We start from the raw sequence: 19,525 nt of genomic DNA on the forward strand, positions 1-19,525 counted from the left end.
TCTCCAAGCATATTTCCCTGATTTTCTGTGACTGTGTCTGAGTCTGTGCTAAGGGTACTGCAGCTGGACTGTGGAGTGGAACCAGGTCCAGAAAAAGAATTGCTAAAGAATGCAAGTAAACAGGATGGCAGATGTTATCCTTAGCCTATTTCCCTAAACATAGCTTTTTTGGCTACAAAGTAAAATGCCATTCTTCCAGCTTCTGCTTATACGCGGTGATGGCTGACAGCAGGGACAATCTTCATTTGCTTGGCAAGTTGTCACCGTGTGACTTCACGTGTTTTGTAAGGAAGGAATGATCGTGACACATAAAATTTCTGTAAGATTGTCTGAGGACATCCGGCCATTTCTGGGAGGAATTTTCTCAACCCACCTAAGTCTTTGAGCTCTGTTTGACCAGCACAGCTCCCCATGAGGCTCAGAGCTGTCTAACCTAAGAGGCAGTTGGTATCTTCCTCCCGACAGAAGCCAGATTTTTCACTGGAGCTAGATTATATTGACAGTGTTTCCCAGTCTGCCCCGGGCACTCTCCTTTCCAAGGTTCTCTGAAGTGCTGGCTCACTCTGGCTTCCACAAGCACTTGCTTACTTCTCTGCCTCCCAGCATCCTCTTCACTTCCTTTCCTACAGCGAGAGGCTGTAGTGTGTGTTCCTCCCTTAAAAAAAAAAAAAAAAAACCTAAAGAATTTGTTTTGCAGGTTTTGAAAAAAAAGAACACCAGCGATGTTATCCCAGGAGTTTGTCCATTCGTTATCATCCCTTCCCATATCTTTAAGTATGATCTCTGTGGTTTAGAAATCCCACGTTCCACTGTAGTTAAAGAAAAGTTGCCTTAAACCTTTGCCCTGCAAGCACCAGAAGGGAGCTCATAAAAAGGAAGACAGCAGCAGATGCAATCACGGATGTGGCTTAGTCCTCGCAGCTGCCCCGGAGAGCTGTGCAGAGAGTACGAGCCCCGGTCATGAATCCAGAAGAACGCGTTGTGACATGGCTTATATCTTTGGGAGTTTTAGAGTCTCCCAAAAAGACCATCTGTGATCCAGAGGAGTTCCTGAAGTCCTCGCTGAAAAATGGGGTGGTGTTGTGCAAACTCATCAACAGACTCCTGCCTGCTTCGGTGGAGAAGGTAAGGTCGTTTTGCAGTGTCTTTGGGACTGCCTTCCACCACGGAGCAGCAATAATATCATTATTGAGATTTTTTTTTTCTACTGCCTGGTCATGGGAATCCCCTACTTCAATATCTTTCTAAAAGCCAGGCATTCTTTCTTACTGTCCCTGTGCTTTAAAAAGGTCAGAAAATGAAATGTTACCCTTCAGGAGTTGGCCCCCAAATGTTACCCTACTAAAAACCTGTCACACCACTGGCAGTCCGGAATGGGAGGACTCGCTTATCATACACGAGCTCGCTGTGTTGTGGAGATGCGTGTTAAACTTCCCTGTGCACTTCGGACATGTTTTGAACTTTAGGTACATGAGTCTGTGGAATAATGAAATAATTTGGAGTAGATCTTTCTGGGGCTTGAGAGTTTGCCTAAAAATTGATGAAGACTTTCTTTCTTTAAAACAAGAGCCATTGAAGAACTCTATTCACAGAAGTCAATGCTACATAAAACTCACAAAACCCAGAGAGAAACCAAGTGTGTTGCATTGAATACAGTGAGCATTTAAAGTGAAACTAAACTTTGCTCAAGAAAATTCCAAGATTTTTGAGGTTAAAAGCCCATGCTATGACAGTGGGTGACTTCTAAAGTAGGTGCTTTTGTGGCACTGGAGTTCTTAGGATTCTTTTTATCAAGGTCGTGGTGGAATGTGGCTGTAAGTAAGGCTTCTTTTGCCTCTTGGAATCAGTTCTATTTTTATTGAATGAGTGTTTACTTATAATTTTTTAAACTTGAGAAACGGTGATTAAACTGGCGATAAGAGGCAACGTGACGTGATAAAATATAGTGCCCAGCCAAAGTGAAATATAACACCAACAAATTATTATGGGGAGTAGAGGGAAGTAATCAGGGTGGCCTTCTTGAATGAAAGCAGGAAGTAAATTTAAATATATATATTTAACATATGATAAATATATCTTAGTCTCTCTGGTTTGCTATCCCCACAACTGACTTGAAGGTATGAGGAAACCTTTTTAAGTAGAAACGGCTTGCAGACATTTGAAACAAAAAAACCCAACCGTTTAGGCGTTTGCATCACTTCCTGCAGTGGCTAATTCTCTTCCTGGATGGAGAGCAGGGCTGTCCTGTACCTTCAAAAGCAGACCCTATCTAGTTATCTACAAAGGATGATGATCATTTGTCATGGCTTAGCAATCTCTAAGTGACATTTGACTCTTTCTTTAGTATTGTTTGGAGCCCCAAACTGAAGACGACTGTATCAACAACATCAATGACTTCCTGAAAGGATGTGCAACTCTTCAAGTGGAAGTAAGCTAACCTGCCTTGCCTTTCAATTTTCTGTTCCGTTAATAAAACAAGTCCGTAAGAAGTATGTGATTAGTTTTCACTGGCAGTAGCCACAAAGATAAACAGAGGTAGCCCCTCAGAGAAACCACGGTTGAGACAAATGATCCCCAGTGGTGCGTTGCTAGTGTGTGTCTTTCAGAATCCAATTCTAAACAAAGCAAGATCACTGACTGGGCTTGGTGACACACACCTATAATCTGCAACACTAAGGTGGTGGAGGCAGGAAGATCAGAAGTTCAAGGTCATCCTTGGCTATACATTTAAGTTTGGGGCCAGTCTGGGCTGCATGAAACTCTTTCTCAAAAATAGCAAAAAAGAAAGAACAGAAGCAAAAAGGAAAGAATAAAAAAATAACAAAACAACAAAATACAAAAATGATGAATTTTGAATGTAGCTTCTCTTCAGGTGAGCAAGCTCTTTGTGGGTGTGCTTCCTTATTAATGGGTGGGGGGAACGTGAGTCACTGGCTACAGCAGAGGGTCTCAGGAAGGAACAATAAAATAAATGAAAAAAAGAAAAAGAAATGGCCCAGTGCCAAATGATTAACCCTGAAAACATACTTACAAGCAGCATTATACTGACTGAGCAGGTTATGTTTAGGAATATGTATGCCTCTGTGTATACATGTATACATGTAGTAACAACCGAAAAAGAGGCCATGAATTTAATGGAGAGTGGAGAAGAAGGATTTGGAGGAAGAAAAAGGAACAGAGAGCTGTTGTAATGAGAGAGAGAGAGAGAGAAAGGAAGAGAGAGAGAGAGAGAGAGAGAGAGAGAGAGAGAGAGAGAGGAAGAGAGGAAGAGAGAGAGAAAAATAAAGGAAGGAAGAATCTTGAGGAAAAAACAAAAAGGGGTCTCTTTACTCTCATTAACACTTTAGAACAGGGGGAGACCTTGGAAAACTACAAGAACCTGGCCTTCAAGTCAAAACTGTATTTAAACAAAGCAAGTGATACAGAGGCAGAGCAGTGGTAGAGGCTTGCTTGCAATGCACAAGGCCCTGGATTCAATATAAAGCAAAATAAAAACCCCAAGCCACGTTAAACTACGTTGCACGAGAAACCCTAATGCATGCATACATTGTATTGCTGAAAAAGAGTGCAATACTTCTGCGTGTGCCAAGTTACTGTTTGTGCTCCATGTTGTTTCTGTGGTGCAGGGATGGGATCCTCCTCTTGCATGTGCACAGGGAGTGCTAGCATGGAGTTGCGCCTTCATGCCCAAGCTACAATGCGAGACCGTCTCAAAACAAGTTATTTTTTTCTTGAAGCTAAGCCTAATCTAAAGATATATCTGTGTCATAATATCTTATTCCAATCTTATTTACGTGGGTAATGGGGACCCAAACTTATTCCAATATTCCCTACTTCCCAGAAACACCTCAGCCATCTTGAGACTCATGGTCCATGTGGCTTCAGAGCACGTGGTAACCATTATAGGCAGCTATCTACTGTGGAACAGACCATGACATTTCTTGTTTGATTTTTCAAATAAAAACATGGTGAAGTTGTCAGCGATTTCTGCACTAAAGCTGCCAGAAGGTGTACTGTGCGCTTCTTCTTTGCAGTTCTAAGAATACTGGGTGATACGGAAACACCTCCTGTGGCTCCACTGTTGGGGGCTTTCTGATAACTAAAGATTATTCTTTTAAGCACAAACGCTTAAAAGTCTTTTTTTAAAAATCAAAAAATGTTTAGTTCACTTTGGGTAGAAATTTTACTAAAAAGTGTATCAGACTGATATGATATGAACATTGTGGTTATTTTGTTCCTTCTGTAGTTTCATAGGTGTGTGTGCGCATTGAGATGTATGTACACTGTGTGGGGTACAAGTGTAGAATAGAGGTCAAAGTTGGTGTCTTCTATTTCTTTCCAGTTTACCTAAACCATTTTGAAACAGTTGATTTTTAGAAAGTTCTCTCTCTCTCTCTCTCTCTCTCTCTCTCTCTCTCTCTCTCTCTCTCTCATAAAATCTCTCACTGTTTTGGATAAACTGGCTGGTCAACCGGCCCCTCACCCACCCAGCACCACTCAGGATGATAGCAGCTGCTTTCGTGCTCAGCTTTTACGTGAAGGCTGGGGACCCGAACGCTGGTCCTCTTGTTTGTGTAGCAAGCACTCTACCCACTGAGCCATCTCCCTAGCCCTATATGTTAGAACCTTCCTTCAGATTCCCGGAACTGGAGTTGCAGATGGTTGCGAGCTGCCACGTGCGTGCTGGAAATTGAACTCAGGTCCTCTACTAGAGCAGCCAGGGCTCTTAACTGCTGAGCCATCTCTCCAGCCTGATTACAGAAGATTTTAAAATTAGTTTTTAAAGTTAGCATTCAATGTGATGGGCTTTGTTGCAGAGAACTATTTTCAGGGTCGAGTGAAAGATGGATCTACAGCTCATAACGTATCATTGCGTCTAAACACTAGTCTTACGTATGGCCCACTGATATCTTGTGACTCAGTGCTCTTTGAACTGTTATGCACAAAACTGAGCCACGTTGAGTCACTCACAGAGCCCTCAGGGAAGGCACATACAATCACCCCACAAGGAATGAGACTGAAAGCTGAGCTGGAAGGCATGGAGCAGCCAAGTATGTGGCCAGTCCAGTTCCCAAGCTTCCCGGCAGCTGAAAAACAGACCTGTACAGAAGTATTCACAAAGGTCGGGGTGGAGGTGGGGGGGGGAGAGAGACAGAGAGAGACACAGAGAGAGAGACAGAGACAGAGACACACACACACAGAGTGAGAGAGAGAGACAGACAGACACACACAGAGAGACAGAGACAGAGAGAGAGAGAGAGAGATCTCCGTCTCCGGCAACAGTGGGAGGCACGGAGCATGTCTGGTGGAGCTGAGTTAACTTTCTAAAGCTCTAAATGTATGAAAAGCAAGGAGCGGGCTTGCCGGTTTCCCAGAGCGCCCTATCATTTCCTAACATTTATCTGAAAAAAGGCTGCCAGTTTGAATCAGTCAGTTTGGAAGATTGTAACGCTGAGTCAGGGAGTTGGGGGCTGAGTATTGGGGTCCCAGGTATGGGGACCACATTATAGGTTGATGATCACTGGGCCTCTCCAGATGCTCTCCATCTTCTGTTGACTATGGATCTAAGAGTTTAGGGTCTCTAGTGGTTCATACAGCTAACAACAAAAACTCCCTCCAACTTTCATGCTATCTTTTTTAGACTTTTTAAAAAACTTTTTTGACGAAGTCAGATTTTTTTATTTTTGCGTGTGCATGTATGTGCGCATGTGTGTGTGCGCGCGCGCGCGCATGTATGTGTCAGCCACAGTGTGCGTGCGTGTGTGTGTGTGTGTGTGTCTGTGTGGAGTTCAGAGATCATCTTTCAGCAATTATTTCTTCTGCCTCGTTGAGGCAGGATGGGTGTCATTTCTGCTGTTGCGGTGTGTCCTCTGGGCTAACTCACCTGAGAGCTTCCCAGCAATTTTCTCATCTTTGCTTCTCATCTCCCTCTGCTGAAATGACAGATGTGCACCGAAGCAGCTGGCTTTTATTTTTCAATTAAAATGTATTTCATGTGTATGGGTGGTTTGCCTGCATGTGTGTCTGTGCACCATTTGCACGCCTGCTGGTCATGGCTATAGAAGAAAGTGTCAGATCCCTTGGAATTGTAGTTACGGAGGGTTATAAACCACCATGTGCGTGTAGGAATTTGAATCCAGGTCCTCTGCAAGACAAGCCACTGCCCTTAACCACTGAGTCATTGGGTTCTGGACATCCAATTCAGATTATCATGCTTCCCCACCAAACATTTTCACCTACTAGCAATCCAGACAACTCTCATCTTTTTTTTTACTTTGACTTTTAGAGTCATCTGAGATACACTTGCACAATCAAGTAGTTGTGTGTTCCTCTAAGAATGTTATCACAAATCAAGGTTCTTTCCTTCTACTGTGTGAGTTTTAGGGATTGAACTCAGGCTTGGCAGCAAGGGATTTTACCCACAGGACCATTTCACTGACCCCAAGTTGATTTTTCTGGATGTGGACATTCAGTTTTCTAATTACCTGCTATTGAGAAGACTACTTTTCTTCCCTTTAGCTGATTAATGTAGCTTTGTAATAGCTTTTGAAGTCAGAAAGTATGAGTCGTCCAACTTGTTCTTAGTTTCAAAATCACTTCGGGAAACTTCAGATGTTGAATGTGCTCATGAGTTTTATATCATCTCCTGCCTGTATTTTCTTTTCTATTTATTTATTTTTCTCTGTCTATCTATCTATCTATCTATCTATCTATCTATCTATCTATCTATCTATCCATTCATCTATCTACTTATTTATTTTTGAGGCAGACTTTCATTGTAAAGTCCCGGCTGACCTGGAACTTGCTATTGTAGAGAAGGCTAGCCTTGAACTTGCAACAAATATTTCTTTCTGCCTCTGCCTCCTGACTGTTGGAATTACATGTGTGCGCCACCATGTCTGTCTCCATTTCTTAAAAATAGCCAGCTAAGACCCTGATAGGTACTGTGTTGAACTTACAGATCACTTTGAGGAAATGTGTTCTTTAGTAACCAGGTCTTCGAATCTGTGAACATGGTTATCTCTCCACGCATTTGCATCTTCTTTTATTTCTATCTTGTTTTTATGGTTTTTAGCATATGTGACTTATGTCACTTTGGTTCAATTGTTTGCACCAAGTATTTCATACTATTTTTTTATTCAAAATAAGGTCTCATGCAACCTAGGCTGACCTTAAATTATGTAGCTATGTAGCTAAGGCTAACCCTGAACTCCTGAACCTCCTGCCTCTTCCTCTAAGTATGGGGATACACTTTTATATACTATTATATGTGGATTTTTTTAAAAAAAATTATTTGTTCCGTCATGGTGGTATGCACCTTTCATCCCACATTTAGAAGGCAGAGGAAGTTAGATCCCTGTGAGTTTCCGATCAGTGACTGCTGCATAGTGAGACCCTATCTGAAATCCAGTTGTGTGTGTGTGTGTGAGTGTGTGAGTATGTGTGTGCTCACCTGCCTCTCTGTATGTATATCACATGCATATTGGTGTCTGCAGAGCCCAGAAAAGGACATTGGAACCCTGGAACTAGAGTAGTTATATGCGGTTGTGAGCTACTTGATTTGGATGTTAGGAACTAAACCCAGGTCCTTTGTAAGAGCAGAAAGTGCTCCTAACTTCTGACTCATCTCTCCAACACACACACACACACACACACACACACACACACACACCACTTTTTGAATTTCATTTCTTTTCTTCTCTGCTCTTTCTTGAGACCTGGTCTCACATAGCTCAGGCTGGCCTCAAATTCACATAGTTGAGAATGAATGACCTTGAACACTGGTCTTTCTGTTCCCCCTCTGTGCGCCCCCCACACCCCGCTCAGAATTGTCTATTGTCTTCTTAATTGGCTTTGGAACATTTCTTGCTAGTGCATAAAAATACAATTAACTTTTAATATTTATTTTTTATCTTTCAACTTTTCACATTTTGTTTTCAGGAGTTTGTATGGTTTCTGATATACAAGCTTATGTCTTCCATGAATGGGGATATTTGCGATTCTTCCTTTTCTGTGCTACTTTATCAGGCTATAACCTCCAGTACGTATTGAGTAGAAGTGGTAGAAGCAAGTGCCTTGTTTTGCTTTTTATCTTACAGAGGCGTTAGTCTTTCATCAGTAGGTACAATGTTAGCTGTGTATTCTTTTTTTTTTTTTAAGCTGGTTATTTCTTTATAAATGAACTTTAGTATTGAGGAAATGTCCTTATAATACTAGTTTGTCAAGTTTTTTTTTTTTTTATTACAAACAATGATGATCCAGACTCTGGGCTGGGAGGTGGTGGTAGGAGGTTCTGAGTTCAGGGTCATCCTCAGCTACATTTATATGCCCCTGTGTGTATACTGTGTCGTGAGCTTATTTGTGTATGTGAGTCGAGGTTCTAATATGGAAGTCAGAGGAAAACCTTGCATGGTGTACCTTGCCTACCCCTTGTTCTTTTGAGTCTCTTTAATGTTCAATGCTGCATACTGCAGGCCAACCTTACATGGAGTTTCTGGGGATTCTTCTTCTGTCTTCACCACCTGTCTTGCCATAGGAACACTAAGATTACAGACATGTGCCGTTGTGTCTGATTTGAACCCAGTTCCTTGTGCTTGTGTGGCATTTTACCAACTGAGGCACCATGCCCACCCCAGTTTCCTTTGTGCATTTTATGCTTCTGTGGAGATGATCATTAATTTAGGCTCTTTACAATAGTGATACATTACATTGATTGACACTCACATATTGAATCAATCTTTCATTCCTGTGATAAATCCCAGTGAGTTATGTTGTGTATGTACATAGAATTTTGTGTGCATTTGTGATTATTCTTGAAGAATCTTTCATCATAGAAATGAATTACTGTGTCAGATTTTAATAGATAATGTCAAATTCTCCTACAAAAATGCTCTACCAACTTATATTTCTACCAAAAGCACTGAAAGGGTTTTCTTCCTCCTGTCCCTGTCAACGCTGCGCATTATTTATCTTAAAGTTTGCCAAAGTGATGGATGAAATGGTATTTTTCTTTGCAATAATTTGTATCTCACGGTCCCAAATGAATTTGGACATGCTGTCGCTCCTCTATCGTTCATTTCTATTTCTTCTTTGTAAACTAAATCCATCTTTTTTGTTTTCTCAAAGGATGGAAAAGGCAGAGAGGATATTCAGTCAAGTCAAAACTACACAGAACATATGAAAATGATCCTTATTTTTAGGTAAAGTCAGTAATGAAAGCAGGAAGCCACTCAACGTGAGCAGGGGCTGATCATTTTAGAGTGGCCGGCGTGGTACTTTTCTGGCTGTATTGCTTGACAATGGCCGTGTGAATACTGATCTGTGGAATCTCTAGCCCGGGGACTTTTCCTTTATTCCCAGTAGATACTTTTCCTCCATCATGGTACCTCCTTCTACCATGATGCCCTGCCTAGGACATTTTCCGGTCTCCATTTTGCAGAAATAGACATGTCTTCTGCTTCTGTACCCAGCTTACTTTGTAAAAAAAAAAAAAAAAAAATCTTTGTTCATGAAGGGTTATTGAATGAATATGTGATTCAAATAGCCCCCCCCCTCCTTCCTTCCTTCCTTCCTTCCATTCTTCCAATATCAGCTGGTAGCAGTCTGGCTTTTCTCTGCCCCACTCCCTTGTTCCCTCCTGACTTCCTGAGTCACTCCATCTGCCTTGTCACCATAGCAGCATGGGTGCTGTCCCGAAAGTGAGGCTTGTGGGATAGCCCCTTCCCAGGGACTGTTCTTCAGGGAAGCAATTCTAGAAGTAAGGCAACTTTACCAATGCTCATGAGTTAAAAGGAAATCTGCCATGTTCTTGCTCTAAGAAAGTAGAAATAGGCCACACTCCTAACTAATGGCGCAAAGAACTTCTTCAAGTCTTGGCAGGGTTACTTGTGTGAACTCAGACTTCCTCTCTCTAGGCCTCTCTCACTGTGTAGCCCTGGCTGGCCTGCAACTTACTATGAAGACCAGACTGACCTCGAACTCACAGAGATCCATCTGACTCTGCTTCCTGAGAGTACTGGGTGTGGTGGCTAGGAAGCCTGCTTAGAAATTAGAGAATGGGTCATGGTTTTGCCCTTTTCCATCTGTTTCCACCAGGCAAAGCTTCCACTCAGTTTGACTAGTAGGAAGATTAAAAAGGGGTTCGGCACCTTTTCTTCTTGACTAGCTGAGCCAATGTGGCAGTTCTAATAGAGTTCCACTGCTTCGGCTGACCTAATCTCTTCCTGGCTATGCTGCCTTTCTATACAAACTGAGCTTCAAGACGTACACAGAGCACACATCTCAACTACTCCATAGAGTGAGACAGGAGGATGTGAGTTCCAGTCCATTCTGGGTTAGAGATGAGGCCCCGTCTCTAAACTTAGAAGGAGTTCAGGGGTAGACCACTTGCCTAGCATGTGTTTCTTTGAAAAGTCTGTCTTCAGATTTTGGGGGTCTGCTCTGGGAAGAGATGGATGTGAAGGACCACTAAGTGCTTCTCTGCTTGAAGGAAAGAGTGGGAGGATGTCTTGGTGGGTCACCATGCAAATTACAGGTCCCAAGTTACATCCCTGGGATGAGGAAGGAAAGTTGTCCACTAACTAGGAATGGCTTAGTCCTTGACTCCAGCATTCCCAGCGGGGGGGGGAGGGGTGGTTGGCAATGACCCCAAGCCCTGGTAGCCCTGATCTTGGGAACTGGGTGGCAGCAGCATGCGCAGTGTAGCTGCAGCCCTCACACCGCGGCTTTTGCTCCTTCGCTGGCTACTGGGGTGTTGAGACTGCTGCCACCACAGTCACCACCACTGCTGCTGGTGCTGCTGCTGCTCTGCCCTGCGCCGCTGTCACTTCCAGTTCCTACTTCTGCGATCCAGGTCCGGGTCATCGCTTCCCCGCTGCTGGCCCGGTCTCTCCAGGCTTCTTTCCCTCCCCAGGTTCTGGCTCCAGGCAGCAGAACTGGGTCTGGAGAAACCCTGCGGTCAGGCTCCCAAAGGCCACCCGCTCCCCTCCTGTGGCCACCCTACAGGGGCACGCCACCCTACAGGGGCACGCCTCCCGCAGCCCGCGATCCTAGCTCTAAGAGAGAGAACTTGAGGGCAAGAATCTGACTTCCCTCTTCATTAAATATATAAATAAATACATAAATACATAAAATCCTTTCCCTGGGAAGCTCGGAAGCTCGGCAAGGAGTTTGGAGACGGGCGCCCCCTCATCACGCGTCCAGGAGCAAAGTTGCAGCTGCCCCTCCCTGCCGGCCATACCAGCAGGCTCTCCAGTTTCATCCTGGTGGCAGCACTGCGGGGCAGGGTCCCAGCTCCATCTGGGGACTGCGCTTCCCGCAGCCTTGGCACAGGCTGGCGGCGCTCGGCGGCCCCGTGACTCGGAAGGGCGAGCCACTTCCAAGGAGGAGGCTGGAGGGAGCGAGCAGCAGGAGGACAAGCGAACCAAGCCAGGTGACTTGCCTGGGGGGCAAGGGGTCAGGGGGAGGGGAATGTTGAGGGCTTGGTGCTGGGGGGCTGGGGTAGTCAGGGGAGGAGCCGCCCTTCCTCCAGAATTGACCGCCTAGGTTTGCAGCCCCAGCCGCCGCCGGGCTGTTCTCTGCCAGGGCCTCTCCTTGGTGCACCGAGCCCCTGGGTACCCAGAGCCCTGGCGGGAGCCAGGGCACAGGGTAAGGACGCGCCAAACTTAGGGGTGTGTTGTTCAGCTTCGGCTGCAAGGTTTGTAGCAGACTGGATTCTGTCTTCTCTCCTCCTCTGAACCAGAGCAAAGAGACAACGGTACTGTTTTTTGATATTAATTTGATGCTCTCCCTAGCTGGGGCAATCCATGCATTGGGGGATGTTTGACACAGGTCTGTCACAGAAGTGGTTTTCGGATGGGCTCTACCTGGTATTCCACTGTAGCTGTAGTTGATTGCGAGTTTTCATTTTCCAGTCATTGAAGGACCCAACAGGTATCCCAGCTATTTCATTTCTTAGTTCTAGAGTAGAGAGCCCTCAAGTTTATCTCTGTCTCAAATATCTTTCTTCTCAATACCTTATATTTTTAGTTTGGTTTTGTTATTGTTTTTGGATGTAGGAGTGACTCACATCATTTTTTCCTTCTTTTTTTAATATGTAGTGGGAGTAAAAATATACTCAAAGAATATATTTGGCTATGAAACTACGTTTTTCAGTAAAAGCTTCCCATGAACCAAAACAGCCATGCAGAACAGAATGAATCTCAGTTGGTGTTTAAGTTTTTTAAGGTATTGATTTTAAAGGCAAGATTTTGAGGTCTAGGCTGATTTTCTGACTTGTATTTGCCTGGAAAAATCCCGTTTGTCCTTGAACTTCCTATCTTAATTTTGACATTGACCATGGTAAGAGGATCTCCGATGACATCATTGGCTCCAGCCACAGTTCAGTGTTCCACCACTGAGAGTACCTCTATCCAAAAATGTAAGGCCTGGGCCTGCCCTTGGACTTCAGCAGCTTCCTCTTAAGCAAAATATTATGCTCCATGCCAGGCAATGCTGCAGTCCCTTCTTACATAAGCAAACTCCAGGCCCATGTGGCCCAGGGTATGCTTGGAGCTGTTGAAACAAGAGAGGGGCCATTTCCATGTGACTTGCTGAAGGATGACCGAAGTTTTGTATACAATAAATGACCAACTAATAATCTCGCCTTGCATTTCTATGGTGCTTAACTTTCTTTTCCTTTCTTTTTCTTTTTTGCTTTTTTGGAATGCTTTCCACTTATTTGAACTCCAACTCACCGTATCCTTATAAAGGGCATTTGAAAACAGGCATTGCTTTCGATTATCAAAGAAACAGAAAAGTTTGGCCAAGTCATGCGCTTCTAGCTGCAGACTCAAGAGGCTTCCTCTGCTTCTGCTTCCTGGCCAGATTTTGCTGATTGTTTTCACTAAAAGGTGACACTTTGTAGAAAAGTGCTTCGTTTGGAACATTGTCTGGGTGGTCCATGGCCTCTGAACCAATTGTTCACTTGCTAGCTCTCAGTTTGGCCTCTTGTGCTTGCATAGCGTCCACTCTGTAATTAGGGGTGAGCGCAGGGTCTGGGATTTGTTTTTACCTCTCTCATCTTCTGCTTTTCTACTCCTACTCTGGGATAGCAAGGGATAACTAGAGGGAGCAGCCAGAACCTAGAAATTTCCAGTCCCCATTTGACAGCATTCATAGAGGATTATTTCAGTGTCTAGAAACTTCTTCAGGAGGCAAACTGAGAGGGCATGTGTTTGGTTCATTTAGAGCAATGCTTTTGTCCATCACCGTTGTCAGGGGGGTTGTATGCAAAGGAAGAAAAGCAGCTGAGTGCCATTTCTCCTGCACCTTGGGCTGGCTGCTCGAAGTATATTATCTAATTTAATCCTCACGATAACCCTGCGAGGTAGGTGACGTTGCACCCATTACCCAGTGGTGGACACTGAGGTTTGGAGACGAGCCATACACGTGCCTCATCCTGGCGGTTCAAAGCAGACACAGAATAGTCAGCTAAACCTCGTTTCCTCTGTCGCGAGCCACACTGTGGCCATCAGGGAGCCAGTTTCAGATCCTTGGTTTTCAGACATGACCATGCATTAGAAGCATCTGGGGGTACTTTCAAAACCACAAGTATTAGAATCTCGTTGCCCAAAGCTTCTGACTTAATTGTCATACAATGAGGCCCTTTGCATTGGTGTTTTTAAATGTTGAAGTCAGTTTGGTGAGAAGAATTTTAAAAACTTGAAAACATTCTAGTTGTTTGTGCTGATGAGTCCCCACAAATGACACCCCTATAATCTCCACTTGGCTTAGGGAGCTGAACATTATCAATAGCTTCAATAGTCTTGTGTGCCTTTCCAGGCACAATCGCTTGCCAGACTCCACGAGAATCGATTGTTGTACTTTTTTCCTGGTTTGGTATATGAGTTGGGTGGTAAGGAGTGTTGCTTTCATAAAATGTCTTCCACTAAGCATTAGATTTGAACTAGTATGCTGTAGGTACTACTATTTAACTTTTTGGGGGGGTTTTCAAGACAGGGTTTCTCTGTAGTTTTGGGGTCTGTCCTGGAACTAGCTCTTGTAGACCAGGCTGGTCTCGAACTCACAGAGATCTGCCTGCCTCTGCCTCCCAAGTGCTGGGATTAAAGGCCTGTGCCTCCACCACCACTGCCTGGCTATTTAACTATTGTTTATTGCTGAGTAGTAGTCCATTGTATAGATAGCCAAATTTTGTTTATCCTATTCACTCACTGATGGACATTTGGACAGTTTTCAGTTGGTGTGTGTGTGTGTTGCATTGTTGCTGCAATAAACCATTTTTATAGGAATATCCTTGTGGGTATCCCCTGAAGAACATTTCTGTTGAATTTATGTATAGTAATAGAGTTGCCTGGTCATAGGGTATGTATAGATTCTGTTATAAGAAGGGCCTCCAGAAAGGTGATTGAAGAGACCAAGCCTTTAGAAGATGTGTTTTCAAAACTCTGCAAGCAGTTCTGGCATGCGTCTAGGGGTGAGAAGCACTCCTCTAGTTTATCCACATTTTAGCTATCTAGCCATGTCAAGCCTTTGCTACCTGGCTGAGACCATAAAGAAAGAAATGCTAAACCGAGTGGAGTGGCACAGGTCTGTCGTCCCAGCACTTTGGAGGCTGGAGCACAAGGACTGTTGAGTTGGAGGGAAGCCTTGCTACACAGTGATTTTCGGGCAAGCCTGGGCTCCAGAGAGGAAAAGGCAGAGACAAGAGGAGAGGGAACTGCTGAATTAGGTAATTTATACGTATTTTCCCATCATCCCTTACGTACTATTTTATACTTTTTACTTTGTTTATTATTATTGTGATTATTAGCGTGTATGTGCATGCATACCTGCATTGCATTTTTATGGAGGTTACAGGGAAATTGTCAGTACTCACTGTGGTTATGTTTTAATATATCTGTTGGCATGTCTTCAAAGTCCTTAAGTCAGAGACCAAAGATTCTTCATCCTTGTAACTGTAGTCCTTGGGATGGAGCAAAAGGTTCCTAGCAGTTCCTAGCAGATCCTACCTAGTCCTTGGGGTGGAGCAAGGCTCATCACAGGTGCTCACTAATATCCACTAACTAAATTATTGTCCCGTGGAATGGCTGCATAGTCAGGGGAGTCCTTAATTCCGAGGGAAGTATTATGCACTGAGACTTATGTGCTTTGTTCCTAGGAGATTGCCTCAGTCTCCTGCTCAGAGACAAATCGCTTCTACTTAGCTAAGCATGTGAACATTAAGGGTAACCTGGCTGCTCACCCCAAACTGATGAGAAGTGCTGGATGAGGTGAGATGAGCGAAGGGATGTGGAAGCCCCTGGCAAACTGGGACACAGTGCCTGCCTAGCCATCTGGGGTAAAGGGGAAAGAGGGCCTGCTGCAGGTTAGACATGATGGAGATGCCAAAAAATGTGTGTGTGTGTGTGTGTGTGTGTGTATACAAAACACAGAAAAATGAAATCAATGGTACACCAGCAAAAGGGAGAAAACTATATAAATCAGACCCCCAAACACAAAACCATCTGAGGTCCTTTCAGTGGTGGGAGGCCAGGCATGCTCTATGTGGGACTTGGTGACTAGAATTTGCTCCTTGCCCTGTCTTGGTCCTGCTTCAGACATTCTTACTCATCCCCCTGTCTCCTGTGCGAGCAAGTTCGTGTGTGTGTGTGTGTGTGTGTGTGTGTGTGTAAATGGTATAGTAGCACAGTGATTAAGAGTTAAGAGGTTCAGCTTAGCTTTGCACTTAGTCCGACCTGGGTTAGCTACTTAACATGGATATGACTGTCTTTCAGGTGGCAGTGGTACATAGGATCTCTGATGAGGTTACCCTTAATGCTAGTGACAGATATCAAGAAAAGCAGTTGGCACCAAGTATCGACTCAATGAATGCTAGCTTCTTTTCTCTATCCCTTCCTTTCTCCTTTCCTCTCCTCTCCTTTTCTGCCTTTCAAGTGGGTCTCATGTATTGCCTTCAAAGTCTCCACATAGCAGAGGATAACCTTGAACTCCCAATCCTCCAGCTACTACCTCCTGAATGCTGGGATTATAGGTGCATGCCACCAGGCCTATTTTATGTGGTGCTGAGCATTGAGCCCAGGGCTTTGTGCATTCGAGGAAAGCACTCTACAAAATGAGCTTTACCCCCAGAACTGAAAGCCCATTTCTAATTGGAATTTTGATGACTTCTAGTAGACTTATTCAGACGTCGTTCTGCATTATGAAAACAGAAGCTCCCTTGGTTATGCTGAAATAATCCTATTTGATAGGTGAGCTGGATGATCTCTTGAAAATGTAACGTTTAAACAAATGAAATGTAGAGCAAGCATTAACTCTGGGCTCTCTCAGAGTTCTGTGCTTTTTATATTAGCTATGCTGGAAAGTTAGACATGGATGAAATTTGAATGCGAGGCAAAAACATCCAGCCATCTTGCATCTTACCTCCATGTTCTATTTGGCAGAGCCGGCCTGGTTTTGGAAAACCATCTTAAAGAGCAAAGCCAAAGGTGAAAACCCCACATAGTTTGGAACACTTAACACAGGCCTTTTCCAGAAAGCAAAACAAAGTTGAATGTTTCTGGGCTTTTTAGATGAATCGTGGTGGCAGACTTGGCTCTGGTTCCCATGATTCACTGCAAATATGAACCCATTCGGTATTGTCAGTGTCTTTCGTAATTGAAGGGCCTTTCCCCTGTCACTGAAATTCTCATCGAGGACAGTCACTGAAGTTTGGGGTAGGATGCAATGTGCTTAAGATCATTTCTAGAACGTGTTTGCTTTGGGAGACTACAGGAAGACAGTTCATATTTCCTCGACATTGTAGTTCATTGTAACCCATGGAGCACAGATTGGAATACTTAACTGGAGTTTCAGACAATACACAGAGCATCGTCCAAGTTTTAAAAACGGCTTGCAGCAGCTCTCACTCTTTTTCTCCTTTGGTCTTGCAATTGTTCTGAGCGCATACGCAGGTTATGAATCTATTAAGCCAGACTTCCCTCTGTCCTGGAAGTCACTATTAGAACAGGCGACCCCCGAGCTCATGGAAATCTACTTGTCTCTGCCTCTGCCTCTCAAGTGCTTGGGTTAAAGGTCTGTACCATCATACCTATCCATTTTTTTTTAACTGATAGAACAATTTGCATATGGTTTCCTTTATAGCAATGCAAGACTAGAAATGTACTTGGGGATCCAGTTGTAAAGAGGAGACTGGATTCTTTAGTTGTTAACCACAGTAACTTCTGTAGTCGCCATCTTGTGCTCTAATAATAGAACCAGCTTGGATAGATTCTTCTTAGAGTGGAGAACTCAGGAAAGCTGTCTATTATTTTCTAGTCTATACACCAACTAGGCAAATATAAGGAAAGAATAGTTTCAGTTTCTCATGTTCGTCTCTATCAAAGGGGTTTAGTTCATGTGCGTTTTTACATGAATGTATTTATTGTGACATTAAAATACCACAAAACGTAAAAAGTGTAATACCCAACGTAGAGAAAGATGCTCACTTATTGTTTCAGTTAGTTAAACAATTCAATGAATGATCTTTTGTTTTTGGTGGAGACTAGAAAGCAATTCCCCTTTGCACACAGGAAGGAAGTAATAAACCTGTTGAATTGAGCACAGTTGGGGGGCGGGGGAGATCAGAATCAATGGCCTCTATTTTTTTTTAAAAAAAATAAAGTATGTAATTTCTAAAACGGGAGGCCATTGTTTCTGAGTTGAGTTGTATGAACCCGCTCTAAGAAAAGGAATGCATTTTGTTAGTAAATTGTATCACTGCACTCTTCCTGACTGGAAATGTAAATTCTCTCTTTTTAAATCTCACTCACTCTAATTTGCTTTTAATGCTGACTCCAATCCAGGCTGTTTCTGAGGGCAACTGAGTACAATGTGCCTCTTTATTTAAACCACGCAGCCTTGCTCAGCTATCCTCAACTCCAGTTCATTCTAACTTGGTCACATGCATCGGTGAGGCGCTCCTTAAGATAAGTGTAAGAATTTGGGCTGGGTTGGCCACACTGCATAAGGTACGTGCCACCGTTGGTGATGGCACTGGATTTAGTACAAGTCAAAACTGCACACTGAACGTTTCTGCTGTACTTGCTTTCTTGAGACACGGCATCACTATGAAGCTCCTGCTGGATTAGAACTTTACATCTGGCCCAGGGTAGCATTGCATTTGCAGCGATCCTCCTGCTTTTCCTTCCCAAGGGCAAGAATTACAAGTATGATGCTGCTTCTCTTGGGGTGTTTATCCCCTGCAGACAGAGTGTTACCATGTAGTCATGGCTGGCCTCAATTTAGGATCCTCCTGCCTCTGACTCCCCAGAGCTAGGATTATGATGCCTGGCTGGCTCACAATGTGCTATAAAAAAATATTCATTACTCTCTCTGTCTCTGTCTTTCCGTGTCTGTCTGTCTGTCTCTCCCTCTGTGTGTGTGGGGGGGGGGGGGGAATGTGCGTGCAAGAGTGCCCATGGCACGCATGTGGAGGTCAGAGGACAACTCTCAGGAGTCAGCTCTTTCGTTTCACCAGCTGGGTTGAGGGATTGAGCTCAGAAGTCAGCCTTGCACAGCCGCCATTCCTGCTCTCTTAGGCTGTGCTTTTTGAATTGCAAATGAGAGAAGTCTGAAGGCATACACTGGCCCCTTGAGGCCATTGCGCTCACCAGTATTTTAGAGAAGGTAATTGTCCCACCCTGGTCAGGGCTGTCTGGTTCGGAGATTTGGAGATAAGGATCTTTCTGTGTGTTTTTGCGACACAGTTTTATGTAGCCCAGGCTGGCCTCAAACTTTCCCTCACTACATAGCTGAAGATGACCTTAAGCCCTCAGGATCTTCCTGCCCTTGCCTCACAAATGCTGAGGTTACAGGTTGGCAGCACCGTGCTCAGCTTAGAGTCGCAGGTCTCCGAAGATGGCCTTTGGAGTGTGCTGACGGCTCCCAAGAGTAGCTAGTCACACATCATTTCTGTTTGGCTTCTGGTGGAAGATTTACCTTCCTAATTAAGTTCCGCTTAGACAAATAGAGTAAAATCCCAGTTTTATTCATTCTTAGGGACTTGAATATTATTACAGAGATCAGACATGTCAGTTGAGGGATTGAATAGACGAGAGGGAGAAGGAGGAATTAAATCAAGGTGAGACAGAGTGCAGCAGCTTGCAAAGTGGCAAGTAAACGCATTATTAAGGACTGCTCCCACCCAAGACACAACGACAAGACATTCTTCTACTTCTTGGAAGTGTTGACTTTATTTTACGGGCAGCTTTAAGGTGTCAGTTCCCAACATCGTTTATGAAGAGCTGGGTCTGTGAAGCAGGCCTAAATACTAAGAAACATTTTTTTCTTGTAATTTGTGTATTTGTCAAAGCTAGATCTATAGTGAAGGGAGGGTATCTTCTCAATAATTATAGAGACATACGTACAAATCCAAAGAACAATGTATTTGACTAATAAAATCAATTTAAAGCCAGCACACGCTCATAAGCCCAACACTAAGGAGCTGAGGCAGAGGGCCACAAGTTTGAGACTGCCTTGCACCACATCA

At 43.9% G+C, this 19,525-nt stretch overlaps 1 protein-coding gene across 6 annotated transcripts in view; it reads left to right on the top strand.

Moving 5' to 3' along the window:
* The first annotated feature begins 699 nt into the window (after positions 1-699).
* The window catches only part of Arhgef6 (Rac/Cdc42 guanine nucleotide exchange factor 6), a 119,054-nt gene continuing 100,228 nt past the window's right edge, over positions 700-19,525 (top strand). For 4 of the 6 annotated variants that reach the window (XM_057759278.1, XM_057759279.1, XM_057759281.1 and 1 more), the window contains exons 1-2: positions 700-1,125; positions 2,345-2,428. In XM_057759278.1, the coding sequence (XP_057615261.1) occupies positions 961-1,125; positions 2,345-2,428 (249 nt within the window). In that variant the 5' untranslated portion in view covers positions 700-960. Of the gene's footprint in view, positions 1,126-2,344; positions 2,429-10,837; positions 11,432-11,570; positions 11,647-19,525 lie in introns of those variants that run through there. The other 2 variants (XM_057759283.1, XM_057759284.1) reach the window with 2 other exon arrangements.

This window comes from Chionomys nivalis, chromosome X (assembly GCF_950005125.1).
Source record: "Chionomys nivalis chromosome X, mChiNiv1.1, whole genome shotgun sequence".
In the NCBI taxonomy this organism is placed as follows: Eukaryota; Metazoa; Chordata; class Mammalia; order Rodentia; family Cricetidae; genus Chionomys; species Chionomys nivalis.